General features: G+C 40.4%; 1 protein-coding gene across 3 annotated transcripts; it reads left to right on the top strand.

The window, feature by feature from the left end:
- The first annotated feature begins 810 nt into the window (after positions 1–810).
- LOC104601190 (protein GRAVITROPIC IN THE LIGHT 1-like) lies at positions 811–16835 on the top strand. 3 transcript variants are annotated; one of them, XM_010264440.3, is made up of 4 exons: positions 811–994; positions 14271–14402; positions 14705–15378; positions 15781–16835. In XM_010264440.3, the coding sequence occupies exons 1-4, from the start codon at positions 942–944 to the stop codon at positions 16548–16550; spliced, it is 1629 nt and encodes a 542-aa protein (XP_010262742.1). In that variant the 5' UTR covers positions 811–941; the 3' UTR covers positions 16551–16835. The 3 variants fall into 3 exon arrangements, with proteins under 3 accessions (XP_010262742.1, XP_010262741.1, XP_088754911.1); XM_010264439.3 differs by lacking the exon at positions 811–994 and adding an exon at positions 7509–7649; XM_088898785.1 differs by lacking the exon at positions 811–994 and adding an exon at positions 13984–14099.
- The last annotated feature ends 11027 nt before the right edge of the window (positions 16836–27862 follow it).

Here is a 27862-nt window from a genome sequence, read left to right as displayed (position 1 = left end):
GCCCTTTATTGATATTATTTTTAAAAAGTTAACCTATTTTTGAATTTTTTAAATATATTATTTTTATTGATATTAAACCCCAAAAAATTGCCCTTTCTAAGGTACTGGAGCTTAATTAGTTTCTATTAAAAAGATAAATCAGCTCAACTCAATCAAGTACATGAGTTCTGTTCCGCCATTTAGCTCTGTCAGTGTCGTATCCAGTGGTAAATTGTGGGCAGTTAGATTATGGGTTCTAAATCGGAAATATATATATATATATATATATATATATATATATATATATATAGCTTATGTCCATAGCCTTTGATTTTGATAAATCGACTGAAAAAGAAAAAGAAAGAAGGGGACGAAGAGATTGACGTTTCAGCTTACGATTCCCTGAAATGGAATTAACTACTGCCTTTTGAACAAGTCCGGATCTCCTGCTCACAAGAATTATGTTCACGTTTATCGCAGCCACACATGGAGAATATCTCATCCTCTACATAATATGTTCACGGAGGTAGTGTGTTATGAGTAGAGGTGGGCAGAATTTTCGTGGGCAAGAGATCCGAAGTCCCTTTGAACTTACTGTTCCATAAAAGGAAATAGTTGTTTTCTGCTTTATCAATCCTCGGATATGGTGAGAACAAAACTGGGTTGTCTTCTTTGTAGTGGATAAACAGAAAGCGACGAAGCAAGACGCCGAGGAGGCCCGGTTGGAGCTGTGCGGCGGGGGAGACAGCAAAGAGTGGAATTCTCTCAACTTGGGACGTGGCAGATCACCGTCAAAACCTTTCAAGCACAAAAGCTCTCCGTTCTCAATCCAAGTGGCAACATCTTTAAATCCCCCCTGGTTCAGACGTCGGGCATTAGCAGGGTCTAGCTGTTGTGGTTCTGCCGGAAGCTATTTCAGAGTGATCTTGGTTTAAGGTCTTTAGCGGAACGAAACAGTCGAGATGTTTCCTCGAATGTGCATTAATCTGGAGATGTTGCAGTCCAACAAATCCACGTAAGTCTTTTCACAAATTAACTGACTTAATTACTTGTTTCGATTACTGTATCAGTTTTTCTTCTTGATTATTCTCTGTGCATTCATGGTTGATAGTAGGACATGCGAGCTGAGATTAGGTTCAACCCCAGCTCATTTTACGTGGTAGCTATATGATAATATCATATATAATACATGTTCTAACAATATTAAGATTCTCCTCGCCCGCTGTTCTAGGGATCGATTTTCTACCGATTTTGCAGAAATCAGCAGAATCGACCAACCAAACAGGATTATAATCAGTGATTCTTCCGTGGCTGACGTGAATCCCACGTGACGTCGATTACTGGGAAATCGGCATCGATGCCAAACATCACCCTAATTGTGTAATTTTATGTTTTAGAGTTAAAGTTGTTCGACATGAATCAAAATTATTTGAATCGTGTTGCAGCAATTTTGATAGAATGAAAGAAGGAAGCGGTGCAATTCATCGATCATTTTGCAACGTTGCCTATTAGAGGAGGGGAAAAGATTGTTCTGCGACTGTGGTCGCATGACAGTGTGCGTCACTGTCGTAGCAAAAGTGAACCTGAGGTTCCCAGAGACGGAGCTCATGTCATGTCATGTGAACCTGTCCCGTCGGTCTGAGCTCTGAGGGCCGGAGTGTTCCTCCTCCCAATGCAGCCATGAAGTTTTAACTTCACGTCAATGGAGCCAAAGTGAAATCCAAGCTATATCCTAATCCAATAGCTTCAATCTTAGGATCACAACTGAGACTCTCCTCCTCCAATCACTCCACGGGTTCTTGTCAAGTGGGTCTAAGTCGATGAATGACTCTCTTCTGCAGAGTAGCTTCATGCTTTCATCAGCTGAGGCTCTACTGGTGAGAAGTATTATAGAATAATAGACATACAGAGTATCTAACTCACCCAGTGATCACAAATTTTTCAATGTCAATACCAAACTTTCATAGAATTCTCGTGATATCTATCAGCAGAGTAACATCACAAATTCACAAATCACAATGGCTGTGACACAGTATCGTACTTGAATTTGATATGGGTCGGTTTTACCCTCCCCATACCCAAACTGACAATGATTGAGACTCTGACCTGAACCCAATTTTTATTGTACAACCAAAAAAAAAACCATTACCATTTATAGGATCAGATTAAGGCAGGTTTAATCATTTAACCATATTGGTCTGGCCAGACAAATTGACATCTCTAAATCTGACATGTGGGGTCAGTCACCATGGATGGTTTGAACTCTTTCCACTGTCCTCTACCCATAAAACTCTAAGGCTGTGTCTGGAATTCCATAGAAATCCTTGAAAATTTTCCCTCAACGCCAAGATAGGCAATTCCCCTTGATTTTAGAACTATAATAAAATAAGAGTAAGTTATTAATCATGCATGTTGTGGAGCTTTAAGTAGGTTCTGGAGCCAAGGCTCTTTTTGTCTAAAGTGTCTGAACCAAATATAAATTTTGTACGTGGTTCAATATTACACCCATTTATTTTGTAATTATAATTTGCACTCTTATCTGATACAAAAAGTAAACTTTTTGTTGCATCTGCACTCATTGACAGTGCAAAATTTGCACAACTTTCCTCCCATCTCAATTCTCTCTCATATAATGTAGGGATCACATCATCTTCCCACCACTCCTAAACAAATAATCATCTTCCTACCTCCAAGGTGGGGACCCTTTCATTTTAATTCTCACAAATAAATTAGAATTCCATGTATTTACACTAATACAAATATGTACCGTTCATGAAATATAAACTTAATTTAATTTTGCATTGATAAATTTTATATTCTTACCAAACAAATTTGATTGTGATGGGTACAAACACCAATTCCACAATTGAAATTTAAACTTTTATTCGCCAACTTTGCTCCTATTTTGAATGCAAATATGTTAGAAAAAATAATTTTCAGTACAAAACATATTCTTATGCTGAAAAACTGAACTAAAATATAAATTCACTTTCATTAGAGTTTGCACTCTTACTAAACACATGGAAAAGAATCTATAATTAGTAGGTATATGATTTCTTTAGGAGAATGTGGACACTTCTCATAAGAATATAAGATCATCAGCAGTTCTGCCAGTCCAATCACTAAAATGGGCAGGGATAGGACTAGGTTTCTCTACCATGGCTAAAGTCAAAAGACAGCCCAAAGTGGATTTCACATATACTGTGTTCCTTCACCCTTTGTCTAACTGTGTGATGTTATCAAATGTTGTATGGTTTGGGGTAAAAGCTTGGAATTTGGGCCAAAAGAGTAAATCAATCTTGGGCCGTACTACTCTATGAGTTGCAATTTGTCTTTAATGGGTAGGAGTGCAATTGGATAGTCACAGGTTGGGCCTTTGTCAAATTTTGAATGGACCTGACTTAGAGGTCAGAGCCCGAAATAGTGTAAAATGACAACTGGGGCTGGCCCGAGTTGCACCCCTAGAGGGTGAAGAGCCCAGACCGAGTGACCGGCCATTATAAAGGTGCTTTAGCCAAACGAAAATAAAATTGGAAATGATAGAGTAGTGTTTGTTTATCCATATTTTTCCAAGGAGACGATTGAAGAAGAAAATCAATGAAGCTTTTACAAAGCTGAAAAAAATATCCATAGATCTGATGATGGCTAAAAGATTAAGTGACCTAAAGTCTTTTGGTGGTATTGTTGTAAGTTCTTACGATCAATTTCATCCAATGATGGCCTGAAGCAGGGGTAATAAATAATAATAGGCCGGGCTTAGCACCTATGATAAGAGTTATAATCCAGGCCCAGGCCAGGGGCCTGGTTCCAGGCCTATGACTTTAAATATAAAATATGAAATATGTATTATAGGTGTAATAAGTACTGGTCAGTCTGGGTTCAGTGGGCTCGGCATAAAATCTAGGCTGAAGCAGAGAAATTTCTAGGCTGGGGCTGACCGCTGAACCCCCCTATAAATAATGACCCTTAGTCTGACTGTCTAAAGTCATCCATTTTTGGCATGGTCTGGGATCAAATTTTTTGGCTTTGGGTTGGACCTGATCTGAAAACTCGGGCTTGACCTTGTTTTCTATATTTATTCCATACATGAATGTATATAGTGTATTCATGTCATGTATGCATTAAAACATATTTACGCTATTATGTATATTTTAGAGTGTAATAATATTTATGTCCTTATCTGGGGCCCACTTTACATGCCAAAAAACCTATGCTATAATATCTATTTTTTAGTGTTTGTAATACACATATTCCTTTTCGTATATAAGAGATGGTTTTCAACCCATGCCCAAATCCAAATGAACTCCCTTAAGCCCGAGCTCAGTCCCAATTTTGTTGGGTTTAGTTTGGGTTGGGCCATAGTTGGCAAACTCAGGGTTTGAGCCCATAGTACTCATCTTAGAGATGGATTTGGGTTGGCTTTAAATCACACCCAAACTGCCTAAGTTATACATCCTCAGTCCCATGTCCTCAAGTGGTTCCAATTTATTAATGTGCATGTCTATACACAAATGCAGGCAGAAACATGGTGACCTGTGGTGTCATAATTCCTAGCTGAGTAACTATTGCTATTTAGCCTATTTTGCTATCAATTAAAACCGAAACTGAGGGGATGTTCTCCAATCTGTACTGTTTTATTTTTTATGATTTCAAGAAAATTGGGCCCTGTGGTTTTGGTTTGAAAACATTAGTTTCTTAAAACAAAATCGCAGAATAGATTTTCTTGGCTGTATACCATTTTTTATTTATAAAAACGAAACCACAGACATGTTCTGAAAATTTTGGATTTTCAAAAACAATTTTTTTTTGTCTGGTACTTCTAATATTTTATTTCATAAAGCATACAATAATTAGACAAAGATTCTGATTAAATAGATAATAGTGCATTTTCTTATTTTTATTCTGTATTTATATATCTATACTTTTGAACTAAGCTTTAGTGATGATCATTTTGCAGCCCTGCCCACAAATATATGTGGATTATGATATACATTTCATATTATAATCTAAAATTGTAGGCCTGGAACCCGATCCAGGCCCACGTAGGCCTAGCCCTGGGTTCATAATTCAGGCCCAGATTCCAGGCCGGGCAGGACCTGGGCTATATAGCCCTTACCATATATATGCGCTATGCCCGTTCCATGACCACCCTACTATGCTTGTTTAAAATTGGATTGTATAATCCAAGGAGTTTTAGAATTGCACTTTGAAGGGTCTGGAGAAGTCTAAAAGAATTGAATAATGTCCTCAACAGCCAATATGACCTCTCTGAAAAGTAAAAATCATGTACACACCCTGAGAGTAAAAATCAAAGAACAAGGTTAAGTAGGGTTGAACTTGTGTGTTTTGTGTCTGCACTTAGGGGTGCAAGTCGAACCAGGTTAAGTAGGGCTGATGTCAACCCTAACCCAATTCAAGTTGTTGAAACCCCCAACCCTAAAACTTTGGACTGGGTTCGAACTAACCCAGCCCGAGTTTGGAGCCCAGTGTTGTATTTTGTGTGTGTCTTGATTCGAGCAAGATTAGGGTTGGGTCGAGGTCAACCCTAACACTTTGGATTGGGTTCGAACTAACCCAGCCCAAGTTGCAGCTGTGTTATATTGTGTGTATTCTTGATTTGTTGGTTCACATACCCATGTCTTCGGCTCTTTGCTGTTGTATGGAATTCATATGAACTTACGTTAGACAGTCAATTTTTTCCGCTACTTGGTATCGTTAGCGGGTGCTTGAACAATAATGGGTGAATATGCTAACTGAATGACTTATTTCTTTGCCGTTTTACAAAGAAATAAGCTTTTCAATTTGGCAACAGGCCAATAGCCTCTAACCTCACTGGACGGTTGGATCAAGCTAGAGACTGAATTGAAGATTCTACCTGCCACCACACCATTTGGAGAGAATGTTCCTGAATAAACCAATGGGCTTGTTCAGTACAATTGGATCTTAAATGGGGCCCACAGTAAACATTAGTGTGTTCAATCGTGATAGATAGTTCCGCCGGGTGTGTATAATTTTATCTCCAGCTCATCGGGACCGCATTGTCTTAAGATCCACCGGGCTTTTATTTCCTTCTCTAGATTCTTTTGCCGTGTTGCACCCTTCTATCAACAAACATCTTTTGAGAGTTGCAACTTTTTTGATGAACATGAGTAGACCCCGTGGACCGATTTCAAAAAGAAAATCAGTGGTTTGTCATGGTTGAATCAATTTGAAAGAACATGTCAGCACTCGATTGATGTCTTGAATTCTATATTGAGTCTAGGCGAGCTCTGTTTGGCATCGATGTCATTGCTCCATAAAATAGCGATACATCAGTGTCACGTCCGAAAAAATGGTGCTGCAGGAAACGTTTATTTGTTTGGAACCGTTTTTTCATAAAAAATGGTGCTCCAAATCATGTCCTAGAAATCGGAAATACATGGAGAAGCAACTTGTTGCTACCAATAGAGACATTAGGTAGTAGTGACAAGGACAGGATGTGGCATTGGTACCAAACAGAAAACGTTGTTGTTGCTCCAAAAAACATCCTACCTGGCAGCAACGTTTTCAAACAAAAAAAAAAACACCATTCTATCAAAAAATGGTGCTTCTAACCCACATATCAGCAACACCGTTTTCTGGTATTGTATCTGCAGTATCGATGCCAAACATATACTATATGTTAGGGGCTATTTCATTGAGTAGCCAGGCCTTAGATTGACCCTACGAGGTCACCAGTTTTTGAAAAAATAAAAGCGTGAGGTCGAAACACCCGATTCACCCTTGAATTCACATTGGCACCCCACGGAAGCACGCCCCACAGTTCCCGAAGTTGTCAATGGGAGATGTTTGGGATAAAGTGTGGGGCGCATATGTGAATTCTACACACTTGTTGGGATGTATCGATATTTAGAACTTTGGTTAGGGATTAGAGATTATTTAGCCAATAACAATGTCCCACGTCATCCACCTAAGTGTAATACCCTACAACCACTAAAATCACACTTTCGTGTGCATGGCTAACGTGGGGCATTATTATTGGTCAAAATGCCTTCAACCATTAAGTGCAGCTCATCTGGACTCCTTCAGGCACTGTTTGTTGAAAGGAATTTAAGGATCCAACCATCTTCTCACAGACTCCATTCAAAACTCCAAACGCCCATGCCAAACTCGAAGAAACGATGAATTCTACCCAACCTCAACCTAAGCTTCCTTTCTTTGATCACCATTCACCTCCACTCGTATCGCTTTTGAGTATTCAATTATTAGCGGATCGACAAGGAAACCTCGAGCTTTTTCTCCCTGGATCCTTTCTTTCCAGTGGCAACTCTCAGAAAGAATTTTACGCTAAAAAGCCCAGAGAAAACATTCTCTTTCAAAGTATATCCATCGAGCTCCAGACAAAACGGACCTTCTTTTGCTACCAACCACCAAGAGAAAGGCAACAGAAATACAGCTTATGGTGTCGCGGGGTCTGCTCTCAAATCTTATCCAGATTGCAAACCTGGAACTCAGAACTCAGATTCCAATTTATTAGCAGATATCATAGGTCATTTTCCTCAGGGAGATAAATTGATCGATCGATACTGGAGCATCAGAAAGAGAAACAATTGATGTATTAAAACTACGTTAATGGAAATGCCACCCTTCGTGTGTGTTCAAGTGGACAAGCTTCTCCTGAGCAGATCGAGGTAAGCTACGCTAAAGAACGTTCTTCTACTGTTTCTTTGTGCTTCTGTTGTGCTTTTACATGCAGATTTGGTTTATGTCAGTGTGTATTTTAGTACATAAAGCCCTAGTGTCACCCTCTTTCACATGACACGTAGGTTGGGTTTCACAGCCTACCACCATGGAAATTCAGTCCTTTTTTTTAGAGGTACAATTTTGGGTTGGGCCATCACTCACCCAACCTAACTTGATGCTTTTTCAGGTTGGATTTGGTGGGGTTAACTATTTGGAAATTACATCTATGTCTATCTGCAGGGGTAAGCCTGAGTACATCTGTCCCTCCACTCCACAGATCCCCATTGTGGGAGTTTTGTGCACTGACCTGTTCTTTAACTATCTGTTAGGGTTTAAAGAAGCCAACCTTATATAAAATTGGGTTGGCTTAGGGTTAATGCCATGGGTAACCTGAACCCAAGGCATTAGCATGTTTATGAAAGAGGGGTTGGGGGAGGAGGGTGAAGGATTATTTACTGTGAAATATTACCATGACATGATGTATAAGTCTCATTTTCATATACAATATGTCTGTTTGCATGAATAAGTTAGTATGTGTTTATGCCATGTTCCTGGCCCAATTAGGGGAAATACTATATATATGATGCTAGAAAGAAAAGATTTTGACCAATAAAACCCACCTGATTGATTATTTGTGATGCCTGTTATTTGATTAATTATAAATTTTTCCAGTATAATATCTTTCTCGCATCATAGTCCAACCCCCAATTAGATGTTGGGATGAATTAAGTAGATCAAAAGGCTAAACTCTCTTGTGCATAAATATTATCCACATGTATACAGATATAATTAGAGCTATTTATTTGAAAATCAGAGTTCTTTCTTTGAAATCAAAGTTCTACTTCTCAAAGGTCTATTTTGTAGAAAGTTTTACCATTTTCCTTGTGGGAATTATGGAGTTGGATATTAGGCATCTCAGATTTTCTTCAACCAAAAAACTGAAGGAAAGAAAGGGAAAGGAAGGGGAGACATTGTTCTCTTTATTCTAAAACCAAAAAACAAGGGATTTGATCAAATTTAAATTTTGGTTTCATTTAATTTCCCTTTTTGGGATGGATCTGCTGAGCTGGATTTCCTGCCAACAAAAACTCTGCCCACATGGCATCCAGCAGCAGGTTGGGAATATCTCCCATACGTATATGTTATATTCATGGGGGAGATGTTCGCAATGTGTGGCTGGATGCCCACGCTTCCAGAGTGTGGCAGAGTTTTTGTGGGCAGGAGATCCCTTTGCACAGATCTGTTAATCAGTTATTTTAGTGAACTTGTCTAAACAACCGAGGAATAATCTTCTAGATCAGAACTTGTGTTGCACGCCAAAAGGGCCCTCTCAAGTTGCTGTTTTTACTTTCTACCCTTGATCCCTTCGAATAATTTGAGTAGGATGGCATTTCTACCCTATCCAGTGGGTACCCTCCCGACATGGTGGGTTTTCTACTTGAAGGATGGGTTTTGGGGCAAAAGGACAAGTTTTGGGATTCTACAATCAGTACAGGTATGGATAGGGTACGGTATTAGGCTAAACCCAACCCTCTCCGGTCCACATATTGTTGGGATGCATATAAATTTTATATACTAGGTGTTGAATTTAATAATATTTTGAATTTTACATGAAGGATAATTGATAATTTATGTGTTTTCCACATGTATTAATCAAATAGTTGAAAATTTTGTTTTTATTTATTTAATAATTGCTTATATATGACAAGAAATAATAAGAAATTAGATGTGGGTTCTAAACCCAACCTACCCCTGTCCTTGAATGCGGGGAGGGTAGGATCAGAGAGGGTTTTGCATTTTATTTGGGGAGGGTTTGGATTCTTAAAATTGAACCCGTTACGGGTTTTGGGATGGATACGGGTTGGGAGGTTTAGGGAGGTGGGTATGGTCTAGAATTTACAAAACCTTCCCCAAACCTACCCCGTTTTCATCCTAAATTTGAGGACAAAAAAATACCACATGTCAATGGTATTATGAACATTTTTAGATTATAAGGTACGCATCTTGATTATAAGGTATAGGACTGATGTGGACCACTAATCAAGTGAACCCATGGCCAATCTAGAGGGCCTCTTATGGACGTTCTAGATTGGCCACAAGACTTCAACATGTAGCAGGAATTAGTGGAGTTGTCTAGTAACTAGTAAGCTTGCCTAAGGATACATTTAGTTTGAGGGAAGATTTTGGTGGGATGGGAAATGATGGGTTGGGATGAAAAAGGGAAATGCATGGAAAATTTTCAAATTCCATTGTTATTGTTTGTTTGCAAAAGGGAAAATAGTGGAAACATTATCCCTAATAACAATTATTAATTAATTAACTAATAATCCTTAATTAATGTTTTAATTAATCAATTAATAGTTAATAATATTTTACTAGTAATTATTTTATTAACTACTTTATAATTAATTATTTAATTAAGCATTGATTATTTTTAATTAATTAATGTTTTATTTATTATTTGTTTTAAATTGTTAATAGTTTCTTTTTTGTATTATACTATTAATTTTTATTAAATAATTAATATAATTCATGAGTCTAAAATTAGCTCTTTTTGTTTTTGCATTTTTAGCCTTTTTCATCATTAATAAAATATAATTCTTATTCATCAAATTTATTTTTGTCAATATAATAAATATATAATATTAAAGGTATGCCAATTTTTTGCTACAACATGGTAGAATAATATGGCAGAGTGCTTTTGTTTCTTTTTTCTACATTATGTCTATAGTTGTTTCCATGTAAGATGGATGGAATTGTTTTAGATGAAATATATGTCATATTTCATATATTGTATGGTTTTTATTTTCCTTGCCATATAAAATCAAAACAAATTATACAATATCATCATCATCATTCAAGCCTTGTCCCAACTTATCAAACTATATGGAATCGACTATATGAATCTTGTTTCACCGTTCTATTATATTTAATGTATCATTCACTAAAATATTAACACTTAAGTAATTATTTATTACTTTGGCCCCTGCCCTTTTTTGTCTACCCCACCCTACGGATATCAACGAGTTAGTTCTATCTGATAGACCCAAACCATCTTAACTAATTATATCAATTCTAGTTCTGTGACTTTGTCCTATTAATAATTTGATGGATTCTTGTTTTTGCTTGTTCTGAACCAATTGTTTTGTTAATAATATATAAAGGCTCCCTAGTTCTTTTGTAACTTTTATTATATTTTGTGTAAAAGTGTAAATTAGATAGATAAGAAAGATATTTTTATTAAAACACATGAATTATTAATAAAATTTTTATTTTACAGTCATTTTTATTAAGATTATATTATCAAATCAAGTTTTAGTTTCTCTTTATTTAATTAATTATAGTTGTCGATATAATTGGGTCTAATCAGATCAAATCCAATTATCCTAATTATTAATTGGGATGATTTTGGGTATTTGCATGGTTTTGTCTCGATTAAAGAATCAAGATGGGACTAGTACAGGTTGTGCAATCCATTGACAACCCTACTTCTAGCCCCTTCAATTTACATCAGACCACTTCTTCATATGAATGTTGTTAAAGGTTTTCTATGCACATAACAAAATCATTTTAGCCTACTTTCTCTCATTTTATTATTTATTGAAACTTCTAAGTTCCTTTAAATGATTTCATTTCTGATCCTATCCTTCGTAATTTTTCTATTCATCCATCTTAGTATATGCATTTATGTCATTCATTTTTTAGGCATATTGCTTTTTAATTACACATCACATTGCTCCATACGACATAACTAGCCGGCCTTATAACTGTTTTATAGAATACAAGATGATAAACAAAAGTTTCACCATATAAAAGATGGAAATAATAATTGAAAATATTTCAATTTGAAAAAAAAAAAAGCCATTTTATAAAGAGACAAGTGCAGATATAATAAAATTTCTCTTTATTTGTGCATTCATTGAACTGTTCTTATTCTTGGAAGTCTAGCTCCAACCTAATGCTACTACGTACACACTATTATTTTCAGGGATAGTGTGGTCTGGTTAAACATGAAACACCATAACTCGGACTTACGACTACTAAATCTGTGTCATAGCCTTCCTTGGAGAATCCCATGATCATGACCATATGGATGGAATTGTTGGTTTTATTTTGGACCAATTGATTTGTAGACTTTATTTGAATCTTCTAACCTTTCTTTATGTCTTCCTATGAAAAAAAAAAAAAAAATCATTTTGCATGCCTCAATATGTCCATTGTTATGGAAACTGGAATGGTACCAACCAGCTGGTTGGGAAGGTCTCCTATTGGTAGTAGTGGAAACTTGAGTCAAATCTCACCTATACCTGAGTTGAGGGGTTATGGGTTGAGGAATGGGTTACATGCCGTAGTCCTTCAAGAGAAATCAAAACAAAAAAAATAAAAATAAAAAACTCGAATGGCATCACTTGAGACATCTTAGACAATGTTTGATAGGCAATGTTTTTACCTTGAAAATCAAAAGAATAGGTCAATTGTGCACAGCCTCAATGCAGATTTGTTTATTTTGTTTAGGCTCGATTTGGAATGAGTACAAATACAAATATGTACACTACAAAGGCTCAATTTGAAAGGAATACCAATACAAATTTGTAGATTGCAAAACCTTATATCTTGTATTATTTTGTATATATTTGCAGTGTACATATTTATATTTATAATCTTTTCAAACTGAATCTTAAATACACTTAAAACACTGTTAGTTACCGCATAGAACCAAAGAGATTAAAAAAAAAAGGGGAAAAGTATGAAAACACACATGCAGAATTCTGAATTCCAGACCCTTCACAGTCAGGATGCATTCCCCTTGTACTTTGGACCTAGTAAATTCTGATCTGGGCTGATTGATACTTCTCCCAAAAGAAACCTCCAAAAACAATAAACATAAGAAAGTTGTTTTCACCCGATTCCAGAAGTTACTTTCAAAGAAACCACGGTAAATTAATACAACCACGTTTACTTGAATCATTGCCACCAAATAAGAAATTGCTCAAAATTATGATACGGAAAAGACATAGTACTTCTTTCCAAAAAAAAAAGAAAAGACATGGTACCAAACAGAAAAAAAAAAAAAAAAAACTGACCAATCAACCTGTAAAACGTGATAGCCAATATACAACAGTGACATAACATCGTTGATTTGTTTCATGAGAAAACGGCCACACTACTTACTTAACGAGACCAAGCAAGAACATAACAATTAACAAAGCACAAAGTCGCTTTTTTGGACTCTAGTACCCCTAGTGTTTGTCGTCTTCACATATGCTCTGACGAAAAGGTCCACTAGAGTTATTTCTTTTTACCAAATATTTTGGCTGGACACGTATGTTTATCTTGGAAGTTAGATGACATTTGATAACCTAAATAGTTTGGCTATACCTAATCCAGTACAATATGTTTGGAATAGTACGATTTCTATTGATTGTTGATGCCCATTTCTCCTCTACTTGTTGTTCCATATTATTATTGGTGTTGGTGGGCCATTCGTGGTCCGTTCCGATTCTTTGTTCCACACCAATGGATCCAAGGGCTAGACCAAAGTCTTTGACCTTTTGCATTTGTAAGAACTAGCGTGTGGGCCGTGGGCGTAGTCCATGCTTGGATATCACTTGTAAATTTCCCTTATTTTTAGGTAAATTATAGACTGTCACTGTCGTTGAAACTTGAAGGGCTTGATGGTATAGATAAAATTGCGAAATTGTCCATTTGAATTTTGAAGTTCTTTATTTTTTTTCTATTTTTCTGTGCTTTTATCGCTTTTTCTTTATCCACAATTTTTTGTTGCCTTTTTTGGAATTTTGTATTTTTTTTCTCTGTATTTTCCTCTCTTTTTTGTTATATATATTTTTTTACAATTTACTGTACGTTTTATAACTTATTTTATTTTATTTTTCTCTTTTCTTTTTTGTTGTTGTATTTCTTGTTTTTGACTTTTTTCTCAAACTTCTTTTTTTATTTTCCTTTCTTTTTAATTTTCTAAAAAATGATAAGGGCAATTTGGATTTTAGAAATGTCTAATTACGCAGTTTGTAATTAGTTAACTCACGGAATATACATTCAAAAAAAAAACTCACGGAATATTAACAACATGGCCAAAGTGCTGGTGGGCCATTCTTTGTCCCTTCAGACTCCTACTTCCACACCAATGGATCCATGGGCTAGACCACCAAAGTCCGTGGACTTTTTGCGTACGTAAGGACTTCTGTGGGCCCAGATCCATGCTTAGATATCTGAGTATGCCCGACATACAAAACCGGTGCCTTCTCTCTCTCTCTCTCCCCCAATATGCATGATATGCGGTTTGCCACGTGATTGGTAATGGATGAGCTTTCCAATAAATGTTGAACTTTTTTAATTCACTCCCCAAACTCTGAGGTCCAGAGTCTCTTCTTTATACGGTAAAATAAAGCCCACTTGATCGGAGGTTGAATGTAGAAAGTTGAAATCCACACATACAAAGTGGTTTTCCGTTCTCAGTATCAGTAGCCAGTACTAGTACAACAGCGGTTTCCCGGCACGAAACTGTCGGATTCGAGCAATAAATTAACAGCGGTTTTCTGGTTCTCCAGGCAGAAGAAGGTGGAGCGCAGGAGCATCGAAAAGGAAACCAAAGACCCACAGGCCCCACAGTCCATTCCGTTTAACAGGAAGTCGACGGAAAACCCTCCAAGATTCTCATTACGGTCTGAGAGCAAGCTAAGGTCAGCTCCTCCACCCTTTCTCCATTAGAATTCAAAGTCAGAACTCCAGCTTAATTGCATCTTTATTTTAAAAAGAAACATGATGGGCTTTTCACCTTTATTTTTTTGGATTACTTAAACCCCTCTTGGAGTTGGAGATCTTATTAATTTATTATCCTCTGCGTGCCCACTGCCCAGTGCCCACAACGTTCCTGAGTACTGACAATTTGGTTTTGGTCTGAACATTTATTAATTGATAGTTGAAACTGAATAAAAATCCTTTTTCATATCATATTCCTCTTTTTTCCCAACTCTTTTTACAGAAACGAAGAGATCAAAGTGAAGAAAAAACCTGAAATGGCGACCAAGGTCTCCAATTTCTCTGATCTGATTCAACGAGTGGCGGCTTCTTGTTTGCTCCATCCACTAGCCCGAGGACGGGACGTAGTAGAAGACCTGGACGATCAGAGTGAATATGAAGACGGTGAGGTCGAACCGTTCGGCGAAGAAGATGTGGAGGAAGAAGAGGAAGAAGAAGGATATAAGGTCTGGGATGAGAAGAGTAAGGTGGTGAGCTTGGAGAAGGTGACGGAGATGGAGATGCTAATGGGGGAGGTATTCGAAGCGGTGTCGGCTGTAAAGAGGGCTTATGTTAGCTTGCAGGAGGCGCATTGTCCTTGGGATCCGGAGAAGATGAGGGTGGCAGACGTGGCGGTGGTGGCGGAGCTGAGGAGACTCGTCGGTCTGAAAGAGAAGTTCCGGAGGAGGGTAAGAGGAGGCGGAAAAGGAGGACCGCTGGGGCTGGTTTCGCTGAGGGATGCGGTGGCGCCGTACGAGGCTGCAGTGGATGAGCTTAAGAAAGAGGTGAAGGCCAAAGAGGTGGAGGTGGAGAACTTAAAGGAGAAGCTCCGCAACGTCACTACGACTGGTAGCGGGAAGAAAGGGAGGTTTCACTCATTTCAGTCCAAGAGGAAAGTCAGTTGCAGTCAAGGTCAAGGTAAACCCCACAATCTCTCCCTCTCGATTTATAAAATCACGAAAATAACCTCATCTTTGTTGTCAGTCGTGTGTGACCTCAGTAAAGTCAGTAGGATGAAATTTACTTCTCCCTGAGCTTAAAATTACCACGTGGCAAACCAGTTTGATGTGGTATGCCCTACCTTTCCCCATCCCCGTTGGTCACATTGACCATCTGTCTTGTCATCTTTTCGGACGGTTGTGATAAAGGCCAAGCATCATGATTGCTGGACATGCCACGTGCGTGAACCACGTGTAAGACTGTGAAGCTGGAAGCAGACAGCTTGTTGTTGTTGCCCTCCCCCTACATAGATGCTCCTCGAGGGTATTATGGTCATTTCCAAATGACTGACGGACCTTTTTCTCCGACCACTGATTGCAGTTGCAACAGCGCCCGGGCCGGAGCTGTTCGAATCAACAATGAGCCAGGTGAAAGAGACATGTAAATCCTTTACAGCTCTCCTCATGTCGCTCATGCGGTCTGCTCACTGGGACATCGCCGCCGCCGTCCGATCTATCGAAGTTGCCACCAACCCCAACGCCATCGAAGACCACACCACCGCCATTGTCGAAGCCCATCACGCCAAGTACGCGCTCGAGTCCTACGTGTGCCGGAAAATCTTCCACGGATTCGACCACGAGACCTTCTACATGGACGGCAGCCTCTCATCGCTTATCCACCCCGAGCAGTTCCGGCGAGACTGCTTCGCTCAGTTTCGTGACATGAAGGCTATGGACCCGACGGAGCTCCTAGGCATCTTGCCAACTTGCCCATTCGGTAAATTCTGCTCCAAGAAGTACCTCTCCATCGTTCACCCCAAGATGGAGGAATCTCTTTTCGGAGACTTAGAGCAGCGTCGTTTGGTCATTGCCGGAAACCACCCGAGGAGTGAGTTTTATGGAGAGTTCTTGGGCCTGGCAAAGGCGGTTTGGCTACTTCACCTGCTGGCCTTCGCACTGGAGCCGCCACCATGTCATTTTCAGGCAACGGGAGGATCTGAGTATCACCCTCAGTACATGGAGAGTGTAATAAAATTTACCGGCGGACGAGTGCCGGTGGATTCAGTGGTGGGATTTCCGGTTACTCCTGGGTTCAAGCTTGGCAATGGTTCGGTTATCAAGGCCAGGGTTTATCTCGTCCCCAGGGCTTGAGAGTTGAGATTGGGACTTGGGAGGTGAGGTGGTCAGTGTGCCCATACTCATGGCGCACTCGTTCCTTTCGCTGCCGGGGCATCCCGCATCCGTATGACGACTGGTGAAACTAAGTGTACGGTGTGTAATAGACATTTAAGACAGACATAGTTTGGTCGTACAGTATGAGTTTGGTCGTTGCTTCGTCGTCTTCTATGGTTCTATGTATCTATTGTGAACTGGGGTTTGAAACTTGAACTTTGAACATATGTTTGAATCGGAATCTTATTTATATTCACTACTTAATTAGTAGTACCAGAGTAACAGTGTTTAAAAACACGGATTATCTGGATTGAAAATGGTCGATCCGGACCCATTTCTGCCGGTTCTGGATTAATTGTTAACCAGATATTTTTCTGCCACGGGACAACCCGGATTGTTGTATCGTACCGCCAAGATTGGGCTGGGCGGACCATATGATGTAGAGGTGTAAATAGGGCCTATCGGACCGGTATGACATGACTTTGCGGGTTACCATGTTGTAAGTACACGTGGTCCTTATGAAGGTATCTTAATAGAGTCACATATATACTTGCGCCAACCAACTGAGATAAATCTAATATATTATTAGCACCTTGCGAATGCGATGGACACAAAATAATAGTTATGTCGTAACAAATAGTAAATAGACCCCGATATCAGCGACACCTACTTATAGATGATTGAAATCTTTTTTAGTCACAACAAGCTGAGATGAGGCACCCCAAAGGCGATCGGGTGGACACTCGAGCATGTCAATCAAACCCAAAACCTTATCCTTGACACATGGTCGTGAGGAAACCCATGATGGGATGTAGCCTGTACATGTTGGACGAGAATCCTCAAGGAGGAAAAGGGAACTTAATTTGCCTTTAAGGACCTCATTGGATATGTGGCAAACCCCTAGAGGCATTCCTAAGAATCAAATCCCTTGTTAAAGTCTCGAGATTTTCCCTATAAAAGGACGTTCCAATTCTGTTGAGATTCTTCAGAAGCGGAAAGCCTACCCTTTATTCTCCCTACAATTCTAATATTGATCCATCTCCCAAGGAGACCACCCTATTTATTCCATCTTCATACTTACACATGTTTTGGCAGGTTGTGTCGGGCCGTGATTGCTTCCTCAAGGATACTTTAGAGGTTAGGCTCAACATAGCCCATGGAATGAGCCCAAGTGGGTTTGGGCCAAGCCATGAGAGGTATATTTAAAAAGTGAAATAAATAATAAAAATTAAAAGAAATTAACAAAATATAAAAAAAATGAAAAAATCTTAAAATTTTATTTTATATGATTTTTTATGTATATAATTGTTTATATATCAAATAATAAAATGAAATTAAAAATTATAATTTAATTGAAATAAAATAATATAATACAATTGAAAATAAAAATTTATATATTATATTATAATTATTTATATATATATATATATAAATATATAATTAAGGAGAATAACTATTCAGCCCACCTCAAAATTCTTAACCCACCCTACAGGAGGGATAAATCCTGATCATGGATTAATACCAAATCTAAGAGCGGAATGCAATTTATAAAGGGAAGGGGGTTACTAAAAAAACAGATGATCTAATTTCAAAATTCTTCCGTGAACTGCAGTGTACTTCTCGTGTATAATTATATATATGGTCGTACTACGGCCTATGCCATGGTAATTGTTTACAAATATAAGTATATAACTTTGATGTGTACGAGGACTGACTTGTTTACAAATTCTAGATTAGAAATTGCCCTCTCCAAACCATCACTTTTGGTATGCGTGATTATTTGTAAGCCGGCCTAGAACCCTGGTCAGGTCCAGCGGTCCAGCTCGAAATACAGATATATAAAAATGTATACACAAAAACTTATGCTGCCGGGAAGATAGGATACCAGAAGGGTTTTAATTAATCAAAATCCTCCATAAATTTTATATAATATATGATGTAAAATATTATATATATATATATATATAAACATAATATATTTCAAGTTATAGACTTGAAAGGCTGGCCTAACCCATGATCACCCCTAACTGATAGCGTATTTAGTAGGGGTGTGTGACTCGTCCATAAAAAAAGAAAAAAAAAATGTTCTTGCTGCTCTCAGCAGTAATCACCACTATATGGTATGGTATTAGATTGCAGTATAATCAAGTAATCAACAAGCTTTCTTGATAAGGGGGTATTGGCCGATGTGTATGGTTTCATTTTCTAAAGCAAGAACAATTATAACATCAGCAATTCTTTTATTGTTTATGAAGTAACAGCTGTTTTTTATTTTAGAAAATAAAAACACTCACATTGGTGAACAGTAAATCCTCTAAGAAATTTGATTATGATATAACCACAATACGACAATGTATAAATGCTATGTTTCTTTTTATTTATTTATTAGCGGAGCCCATGCGATGCATGGTATGAGACACCTTCTTTGTCCCTCGCCCCATAAAAGACACTCTATTAGATTATGACAATATGGGGGTATTCTGTAAATGAAATTATGGGATCCTGTGATTATATGAATATGAGGAAAACTTAGAGATATTTTAAGAATAAATACTAAATCTATAGATATTTTACTAATTTATCATCGGGTTCAGGGAATTATATGCAAACTCCATCCCTAATTTGGGGCAAAAATATTTCCCTTGTCCCCACCCCATCTCTTTCCCATCCCCGTTTAAGATTTGAGAAAACTTGCCCCATTCAGGGCGGGGCAGGGTAGGAGCCCAGTTTTACAGAGAAAATTGTAATCTCTACAATTCTAATAATTTTCTATAACTAATTAACTAATAGTAAATTAAATGATAATAAATTACAATGTTTTATGATAATTTCCCAAAAAAAAACATTGAAATTTCTATTGATTAATAGTAATGTATAGTAATTAATTATTTACAATAAAAATAAATTGATGTAAATTGTTTACTTTTTAAGCCTAAATTATTTACTATTAATAAAAGTAAATGTAATTATGGTATATTACATCATTTTTAATTAAAAGTAAACCATTTGTTGTTAATTAATGTAAAACCAGGTATGATCGAAGTCAACCAAGTGGTCTGGATCAGTGTTAATTATGGATTTTATAGAAATTAGTTAAAGAGTTTCCCTAAATTATTTGATAATTGTTAACTATAACTATTGATTTTATACAAATAAAATTATGTTAATTAGTAATATCTTTTATCAATAAATTATGCTAAACGTTGAAATTTTGAACATTTATTAATAACTAAAAATTATTAAATAATGGATTGTTTATTAATTTTTGGTAGATTATTAAATTATTTAATATTTGTTAAATAACTGATTATTTCTAAAATAATTATTTCATAATTTTTGGTAGAATATTTTCTAGAAATTGTTAATAATTTTCATAACTAATGGATTATTTAACAATAGATTATTATTTAAGAATAGATTATTTAACAATAATGGAAGAAGCCACGAATATATAGGAAACATCAAATTCCCCTTATCCCCCTCTCTTTAATTTGCTTGAAATCACCTCTATAGATATACATATTGTTTGATTTAGAAAACCAAATCTTAATAAATTATGACCCTATTTTTATGGGGAAGTGGAGAGAATAGAGGGGAATGAGAGATAGAAGTGAAGGAAAGGATAAAACATATACTGAGCTAATTAAGGAGAGAAGTTAGGTTGCTATAAAAAGTGAGAGACGTGAGTTGTGGGGACCGGGGGGAGAGAACCCAATGGGAAGGGAGAGGAATGAAGTGAGAGAGTGCATAGATGACAAACTAGGAGTGGTAGGAAGAGGGAAAGGAGATAGATCCAAGGAGAATGCAGGGTTGGGGTAATGGAGAAAGGAGAAACAATGTGACATTGAACATCTTGCTATGTATATATGATGGTACGCGATCTGGCTACTCCTAGCTGGAGGGCGATTCAATCTCCCATTGGACGGCGAGCTGGATCAATCTGCAAAATAGTGGATCAGAGAACCCGGGGTAGCTAACCCAACAAGGTCGCTTTGATGCTTAAGTCAATACTTATGCTGTGAATGCGAGCTGAATGCTTGAGAGCTTGAGTGCTAGTGAATAGAATAATCACATGTACATTTGCCTTGAGGTTTCATGTCTTTATATACTGGAATAGTCATGGGCCTTATGAAAGAGCTCCGGGATCTTTGGGCTGTGGAGATAAGGTTTGTTCCATTTTTGAAGGAGAGTAGTATGTTACCTCCGATTCAAGCAGAGGCGGGACGAGTTCTCATCGTGATCTCGGGAAATTCGGGATCTGTTGGCTCATCGTGATCTCGAGAGATTCAGGATCTGTTGGGGAGGCCTTTGGAGTCGGTTATGTAGCATTTCAGCTCATTAGCTCCGAGTTGGAACTTTGATTCTTTAGTCTCGAACTGGATTGGGTGTTGAGGTGCCTCTATATCGAGGTGGGTTTTGGGTCGAGGTGGCTGAATACCCGAACTTCGAATGTTGCAAACTGGGCTTGCCTGGCTGACTTGTCATCCTTTGATCAGATCGCGCCTACGTGTCCCCTTCTTGCTAGGTCGTGCCAAATCACCCTTCATTAATTGCTCCCCACTCCTCATGCTAGGGGTGCTAACCCAGTGCGGGGAGCTCATGAAGAGTCCAGGTGGATTTGGCGCGAGGTCCAATCAATTTGGAGGGCAAACCATTGGCCGGGCCTGTTCAACCATCTGGCTCAGCCATGAAATGACCCAAGTCGTGTCTCGGGCACGCGTGGACGTCACACTATTTATAGATTCCGCGGACGCCAAAACACGTGCTAAATCGATTTCAACCTCAGGGGGCATGCAACTGGTTTCCTTAGGAGTCATCGGATCGTGTTGATCTTGACCATTGATTCCCGAATATACTAGCTATAAATAGGGGCCAAAAGGGGCTCATTTTCCTTGCCACAAGTCCGCAAGTCCGCAATCTTTGAGGTCGCACCCAAGTCTTCCAGTTCGGTATCAGCCTTTTCTGGGTCCGAGGTCGCTTTCTTTTTTTCGGTCTTCCTTTTGGTGAGTCCCCCTTCCTTTGCCTTTGCCTTTTCCTTTTGATTCTGTTGTCTTTTTTCTTGAGTATGTCTAGCCCTAGCTTAGATAGTCTTTTAGACGGGAGCGGTGAGTCCGCTGGGGCCGATGTGGGTACCTTTGCTCAGGCCGTAGATCCCCATCCTACTAAGGTGGTCACTTCGGGACAGGACGCAGTCCTTAGTCCGCTCGGGGTGGACTCACCTCGGCGAGAGTGAGAGGCCTCTAGTAACTCGGCTTCCACCTCGCACCGGTGTTGGCTGCCAAACAACTTCGGCTCGTCGATAATGACGACGGACAGGCTCCTAGCCTTAGTAGCCTGGTACAGACTCCCTAACGACCTTGTATATAGCATCCCCTTAGGCAACTTTCTTTGGGATCATGATCACAACGAGATCGTGATCTTTGAGGAGCAGCTCGTACCTGGTCTGCGTCTTCCACTTCACCCCCTTATAATTGAGATCGTTAGATTTTTTAACATTACCATAGATCAGCTACACCCGAACTCTATCCGTAACATCGTAGGGACCATTTCTCTTTTCCATGATTACAACCTTCCCCTTAACCTCGACGTCTTTTCTTCAATTCTTTCCATAAAAAAAATTCATCCTGTGTTCTGCCCGAGCACAGGCGAACTTAATACTTGTCACCTCGTCCTGGATACAAACTGTTGCACGAGCTCCCTAATAAGGTCATAGCCGGGAAGAGACGTTACTTCGTGGTCCGCAACACCGAGGGGTGGCCCTTCTCGACTCATTGGAGGGCAACCATTCAAGACCCCAACGTTAGACTGGACCTGAAGATAAGGGAGGAGGTCCAATCTTGGGCGGAGCTCAGCCTGAAGTTCGAAGACTTCGTGGCCAAGGAGAAGCTCGTGCAGGCCGGCCTAAGTCCTCCTGGTAGGTCGTTGTTTGTTGTACTTTTTTTATTCGTTTCTTTGGTAATGTATATGACTTAGCTCATTTTCATCGCAGTTGCCATGGACGACATCCCTGCCGATGAGCTCTTCGAGAGCATGAAGAAGGGGAAGAAGAAGAAGAGCCTCCAAAAAGGCTCGCGTTGAGAGTGAAGCAGCCAGGGTTGAGGCTGCCGTTCCTGAGCTCGAGCACCCACGAACTACCGTGCAACCTCCCGTGATCGATTTGGTTGAGGAGGACTCGGGCAAGCCCACCCCACTCTACATGCCCGAGGAGGCTACATCTTCAGAGCCCGTCCCAATGGCCGCCACTTCTTCGGGCAGCGATGCTCCAGTTCGGAGCATTTTGACTCCAAAGTTCGGCATTCTCAAAAGCAAGGATAAGGTGTTCGTTGAGGAGGTGGCTCATTGGGATGACTTGCCAGTCGCTCAGCTCGGGGCTCGTGTGGATACGCATTGTATGGTGGTACGTTCTTGAACTTGTCTTTCAAATTGTCTCATACTTAGATTTTCTTTTGTATACTGATACTCGTTTTCTTCTCTTGGCAGGTGAACTCATCTATCAATGCCTTGGCTTATCAGTCTGAGGTGAACCTGAAGTGAGCTCTCGAAGCCGATGAGTCTTTCCAAAATGCCCACGCCAAACTAAACTTAGCTCATAATGAAATCAACCAACTGAAGAATGACGCACGAGCTAAGAAGGAGCTGATAACTCTGTTGATGTTGGAGAATGAGCTTGAGGAGCATGAAACGGCATTGAAGAGGGAGGTCGAGAACCTCGAGGCCCACGTGAAGGAACGAACCGAGCTACTGCTTCAAGCGATGGAGGAGGCCAAGGTTAAGGCTGTTGAGGAGTGCAAATCCTCAGTGGAGCTTCAGGAAAGGCTGGTTGAGGCAGGGACAACGGGTTACCGCAAAGGATTCAAACTCAGCAGGTGGTTGACCCGACGTGAATTCCCCACCTCGACCTCAGCGCCATAACCACATCGAAGATCACCAAGGAGATGGCCATCGAAGTTGCCAAAGATCAGGACTCCGAAGTGGAGAGTGATGACGACCTGCTTGACGAGGAGGAGGTGACTGGTGCTGGTGAGGACCGTATGGAGACAGATCCTCCTGTCGAAGTCTCCAGTAAGGATGAAGAGTCCCGAAGTGATTGAATGCCTCTTTTCTTGGACCCCCCTACATAAAATGTATATCCTAGGCCTCCGAGCTCGGTTATAGTAGTTTTTTTTTTTTTTGTACTTGAAGCTCTACATCAATGAAATACAAGTGTTTTGCAATCTTTGTGTGCAAATTTTTCTAAGTATAGATTACTCCCGAGCTGGCGAACTAAACCAAATAGGAGCGAACTAATTGCCATTGTATGCCAAGGCGATCATACACTGTAGGGGACATACCCGATCTGTCTATGCCTGTGTTGCTAATTTGCCTAAATGTTGGTTATCCCTAAGTGTCGAGCTAACAAGCTTGACTCCATGTGGGATTAACATCACATTGTTGTACACCGAGGTGAATTAGACACCGTAGGGTTTGCATCCGAGCTGTCTATGCCTCATAGGCGACTAAGACTTGTTTGCCTATGCCGAAGAGGCGACTAGGACTTGTTCGCCTAGGCCGAGGAGGCGAATAGGACTTGTCTGCCTATGCAGAAGAGGCAACCAGGACTTGTCTGCCTAGGCCGAAGAGGGGACTAGGACTTTTCAGCTCGTTAGAAGCGAGCTGGCATTCTTCAGTCCATTCGAAGTCCTTACTCTTTTTTATAGCTTTAAAAAAGGGTAAGCACCATTCTGCCGATTTGGACATGAAGTGGCTCAGGGCGGCTATCCAGCCATTCAATCTCTGAAACTCTTTAATTTTCCGGGGAGGTCACATATGTAGAATGGCTTTTATTTTGTCCGGGTTGGCCTTGATGCCACGTCGGTTAACTATATAGCCTCGAAATTTACTTGAAGTGACTCCGAAGACCCACTTATTTGGATTTTGTCTGGGTTGGTCTTGATACCACATCGGTTGACTATATAGCCTAGAAATTTACTTGAAGTGACTCCGAAGACGCACTTATTTGGATTTAACTTCATGTTATATTTTCGTAAAATTTGAAAAACATTCTTTAAATCATTCAACAAATAATTTGAAACTAGGTCTTCACGACCATGTCATCAACATAACATTCTACTTTATTGCCGATTAACGGCTCAAAAATCTTATTTACAAGGCACTAGAATGTTGCCCCAACATTTTTTAATCCGAAGGGCATGGCCTTGTAACAGTATAACCTGAGCTCCGTTATGAAGGCGGTCTTCTCCTCGTCATCAGGATCCATCCTAATCTGGTTGTAACCGGAATAAGCGTTCAGGAAGCTCAGCAACTCATGCCCTGAGGTCGTGTCCACTAGGTGGTCGATCTTGGTTAGCGGGTAGCAATCTTTCTGGCAGACTCTGTTCAGGTCGGTGTAATCGACGCACATGCGCCACTTTTCTTATGAAGTCTGCCGCGATGAGCTTCCCAACCTCTTCATTGACTACCTTCCAACATTTCGGGGCGAGGTTATGCTTCTTCTGCCTTACTGGCCTGACTGAAGGGTCGGTATTCAATTTGTGAGTTATAATTTTTGAATCAATTCCGGGCATTTTTGCCGCAGAACAAGCAAAAACATCTAAATTTTCAAATAAGAAACTTACTAGCTGGGAGCAAAGTGCTTCGTTGATCGAGACACCGATCTGGAGAGTCTTGGACGATTTGTCAGCAGAGTTGGTATGTGGACCATCTCCTCTTTTGGGGCAGCTTGCTTGTCGGTATACTCCGCTGTCGCTCGAGCTTGACATCCTCTACTAGCTTTGCTTTTCCTTTTGCAGCAGCCACGTAGCACTTGCGTGATTTGAGTTGGTCACCTCGCACGACTCCCACTCCGTAATCAGTTGGGAACTTCATCGCCAAATAGTAAGTGGATACTATCGCACGTAGAACATGCGTGATGGGCCGACCTACTATGGCGTTGTAGGGGGAGGGAGTCGCGACTATCGGGAACGTGTGCTTAAATCGCACGATGTTTGGCCACGTGCCGAGTTCCATGGGTACTATGATTTGACCAAGAGGTTTGACCTCCTCGCCGGTGAACCCTACCAAAAGAGTATCTGCTAGTTTCAGGTCGCTCTGCTGTAACTGTAGTTTGTCGAAGGTCTCCTTAAAGTGTATATCTGCTTAGCTGCCTGAGTCTACCAAGATGCGCTTACCTCAAAGTCATTATTTCTTAGCTTCACTACTAGGGCATCATCATGAGGGTACTAGATCCTGCGCGCATCGTCCTCAATGAAGTATATTAGTTCTTCGAGCCGAGGTCGCTTTGGCAGGTTTTCCTCTTCGTTCTCTAACTCGAAGACCGAGGTCCTCCCGGCTGCTGATGTACATCCGGCGATGATGGACCTGCCAGTGATCATGTTAATTACCCCGCAGATCGGTCTTTCCTCTATCAATTGTCGTAGTGGTTGCTCGTTCTGCCTACTAACCTCGGGGCCATTCCTCCTCTGGTCCCCTTGTCGATCTGCTTGCCGATTTGCTTGTCCCCTCTTTTCTCGCAAGATGAAGTTCTTCAGGTATCTGCAGCGGATAAGTTCCTCGATCTCGTCGCGGAGATTCCTGTAATTCTCTGTGCTGTGTCCATGATCTCGGTGGAAAAGGCAGTAAACATTTGGGTTTTTTGTTGTTGGGTCTCCCCTTAGCCTGTGAGGCCATTTGACAAAGGAGGAGTTTAATAGCCATTAAGATCTCTTCTCGCTTAGCGTTCAGAGGCGTGTAGCTCGTTCTGTCCACAGGTGGGGTCTTGGAGCGCCGACCTGACTTGCAAGTTCGCAAGGGGGACCGACTTCTTGACTTGCTTCTTCCCTTGCTCGGGGACTTGCTTTTCTTCCTTTTTCTACCCCTCATTGCTCGTTCCTTCACTATCTCCCTTCCTCTTTTCCGACGGTGGTTTGTCGATCTTTTGATTGATCTCCTCCTCGATACCGATGAACTGATCTGCTAACTTAAGAAATTCGGTGATGTCCTTTGGTTTGTTAGCTACCACATGCCACTTAAACTCTTTGTGGGTGATTCCTTTCTTTGCTGCAATGAGTCGCACCGATAGGTCGAGGTCCGGTATCTGCAAGCAAGTGTCGTTGAAGCGCTTTATATAGCTTTTGATTGATTATCCTTCTCTATGAACAACGTTCAGAAGGCTTTCCTGTGATTTTGGACACTTCTTGCTGGTAATGAAGTGCGTAGTGAACAAGTCGACGAACTGGGACCAGTTTTTTATGGAGCCTGGTGCAAGATTTCGGTACCAAGTTCGGACTACCCCCTTAAACGTAGTGGAGAAGGCCACACACACAAAGGACTCATCAGCTCCAGATAGGTGCATCTGAGATTGGAAAGAGTCCACATGGTCATTGGGGTCAAACGACCTGTCATACTTGTCTAATGGGGTCATCTTAAAATCTTTTGACATTGGAGTTGCCAAGAGCTCGAGAGACAAAGGGGATGACTGACAAAGTAGTGGAGGCGCAACTTTTGTAGCCATCGAGCTCGCTTCTTCCTTTCCTTTGATTTGCTCTTCTTCCTGGCTTGGCTTCACCAGCGGGCTGTTCCTGGCCGAGGGGCGGCATGTTTTGCAACGTCACTGCTGCTGCTTCTTCACCGACTCGGCGTTGGTGCTATTGACTTTAGTCTGGTCTGGTACTTCGGCCTTGTCGCAAGGTAGATCTTGGTTCCTTATTGGATTCTCTTGGTTGTGGGGCTTGAACTAGCTATCACGAGGGATGGAGAGGCCTTGTCTCGAGTTCGCACCTCGAACCCCAAACTGGTTATTATCTACTCCCGAGCCATCATTTTCTTGCTGTGAGTACCGAGGCGGATTGGGCTGACTATCCCCGGACCTATTTTTGAGATTTCCATGCGAGACTAGAGGAGTGTGCTGACCATCTCTCCTCCCACGGGGCGAAACTTGACTCCTAAGACGAATCGGAACTTGTAAGGTCTCTTCTTCCCGATGGGGAGATTGGATGATGTTCTGGTTAGTTCCAGGCCGATTCGGGTTTTGGCCCTAACGGGGCCCTATGTGCCGAGGTGGAACCAGCTGCTGGTTTGGCTGTAGTGGAGGGAACTGGTGTTAATACTGCTGGTACAAATAATACTATTGGACCTGCTGCATCTGGATCTGAATTGCCCGGACGCACTGAAGGAGGTCATGAAATTGGGAATGCCCTATTCCGGGGGGAACCACAGATGGCTCAGAGAAAGTTGTGCCTACAACCGGGGGAAGTGGGATGCTCACTTGCGTGGTGCTCGGTGGTGCGGACAGTGATGAGACTTCGGACGCTGTG

Source organism: Nelumbo nucifera, chromosome 2 (assembly GCF_055504915.1).
Source record: "Nelumbo nucifera cultivar China Antique chromosome 2, China Antique-T2T, whole genome shotgun sequence".
NCBI classification, from domain to species: Eukaryota; Viridiplantae; Streptophyta; class Magnoliopsida; order Proteales; family Nelumbonaceae; genus Nelumbo; species Nelumbo nucifera.
Note: the sequence above shows the minus strand (reverse complement) of the source record. Positions and strands in the feature narration are given on the sequence as shown.

Coding starts and splice junctions, on each gene's coding strand:
- LOC104601190 (XM_010264439.3), top strand. CDS start 7,591: ATGGAAATGCCACCCTTCGTGTGTGTTCAAGTGGACAAGCTTCTCCTG. Junction 14,403..14,704: donor CGGTCTGAGAGCAAGCTAAG/GTCAGCTCCTCC, acceptor CTCTTTTTACAG/AAACGAAGAGATCAAAGTGA. Junction 15,379..15,780: donor CAGTTGCAGTCAAGGTCAAG/GTAAACCCCACA, acceptor CACTGATTGCAG/TTGCAACAGCGCCCGGGCCG.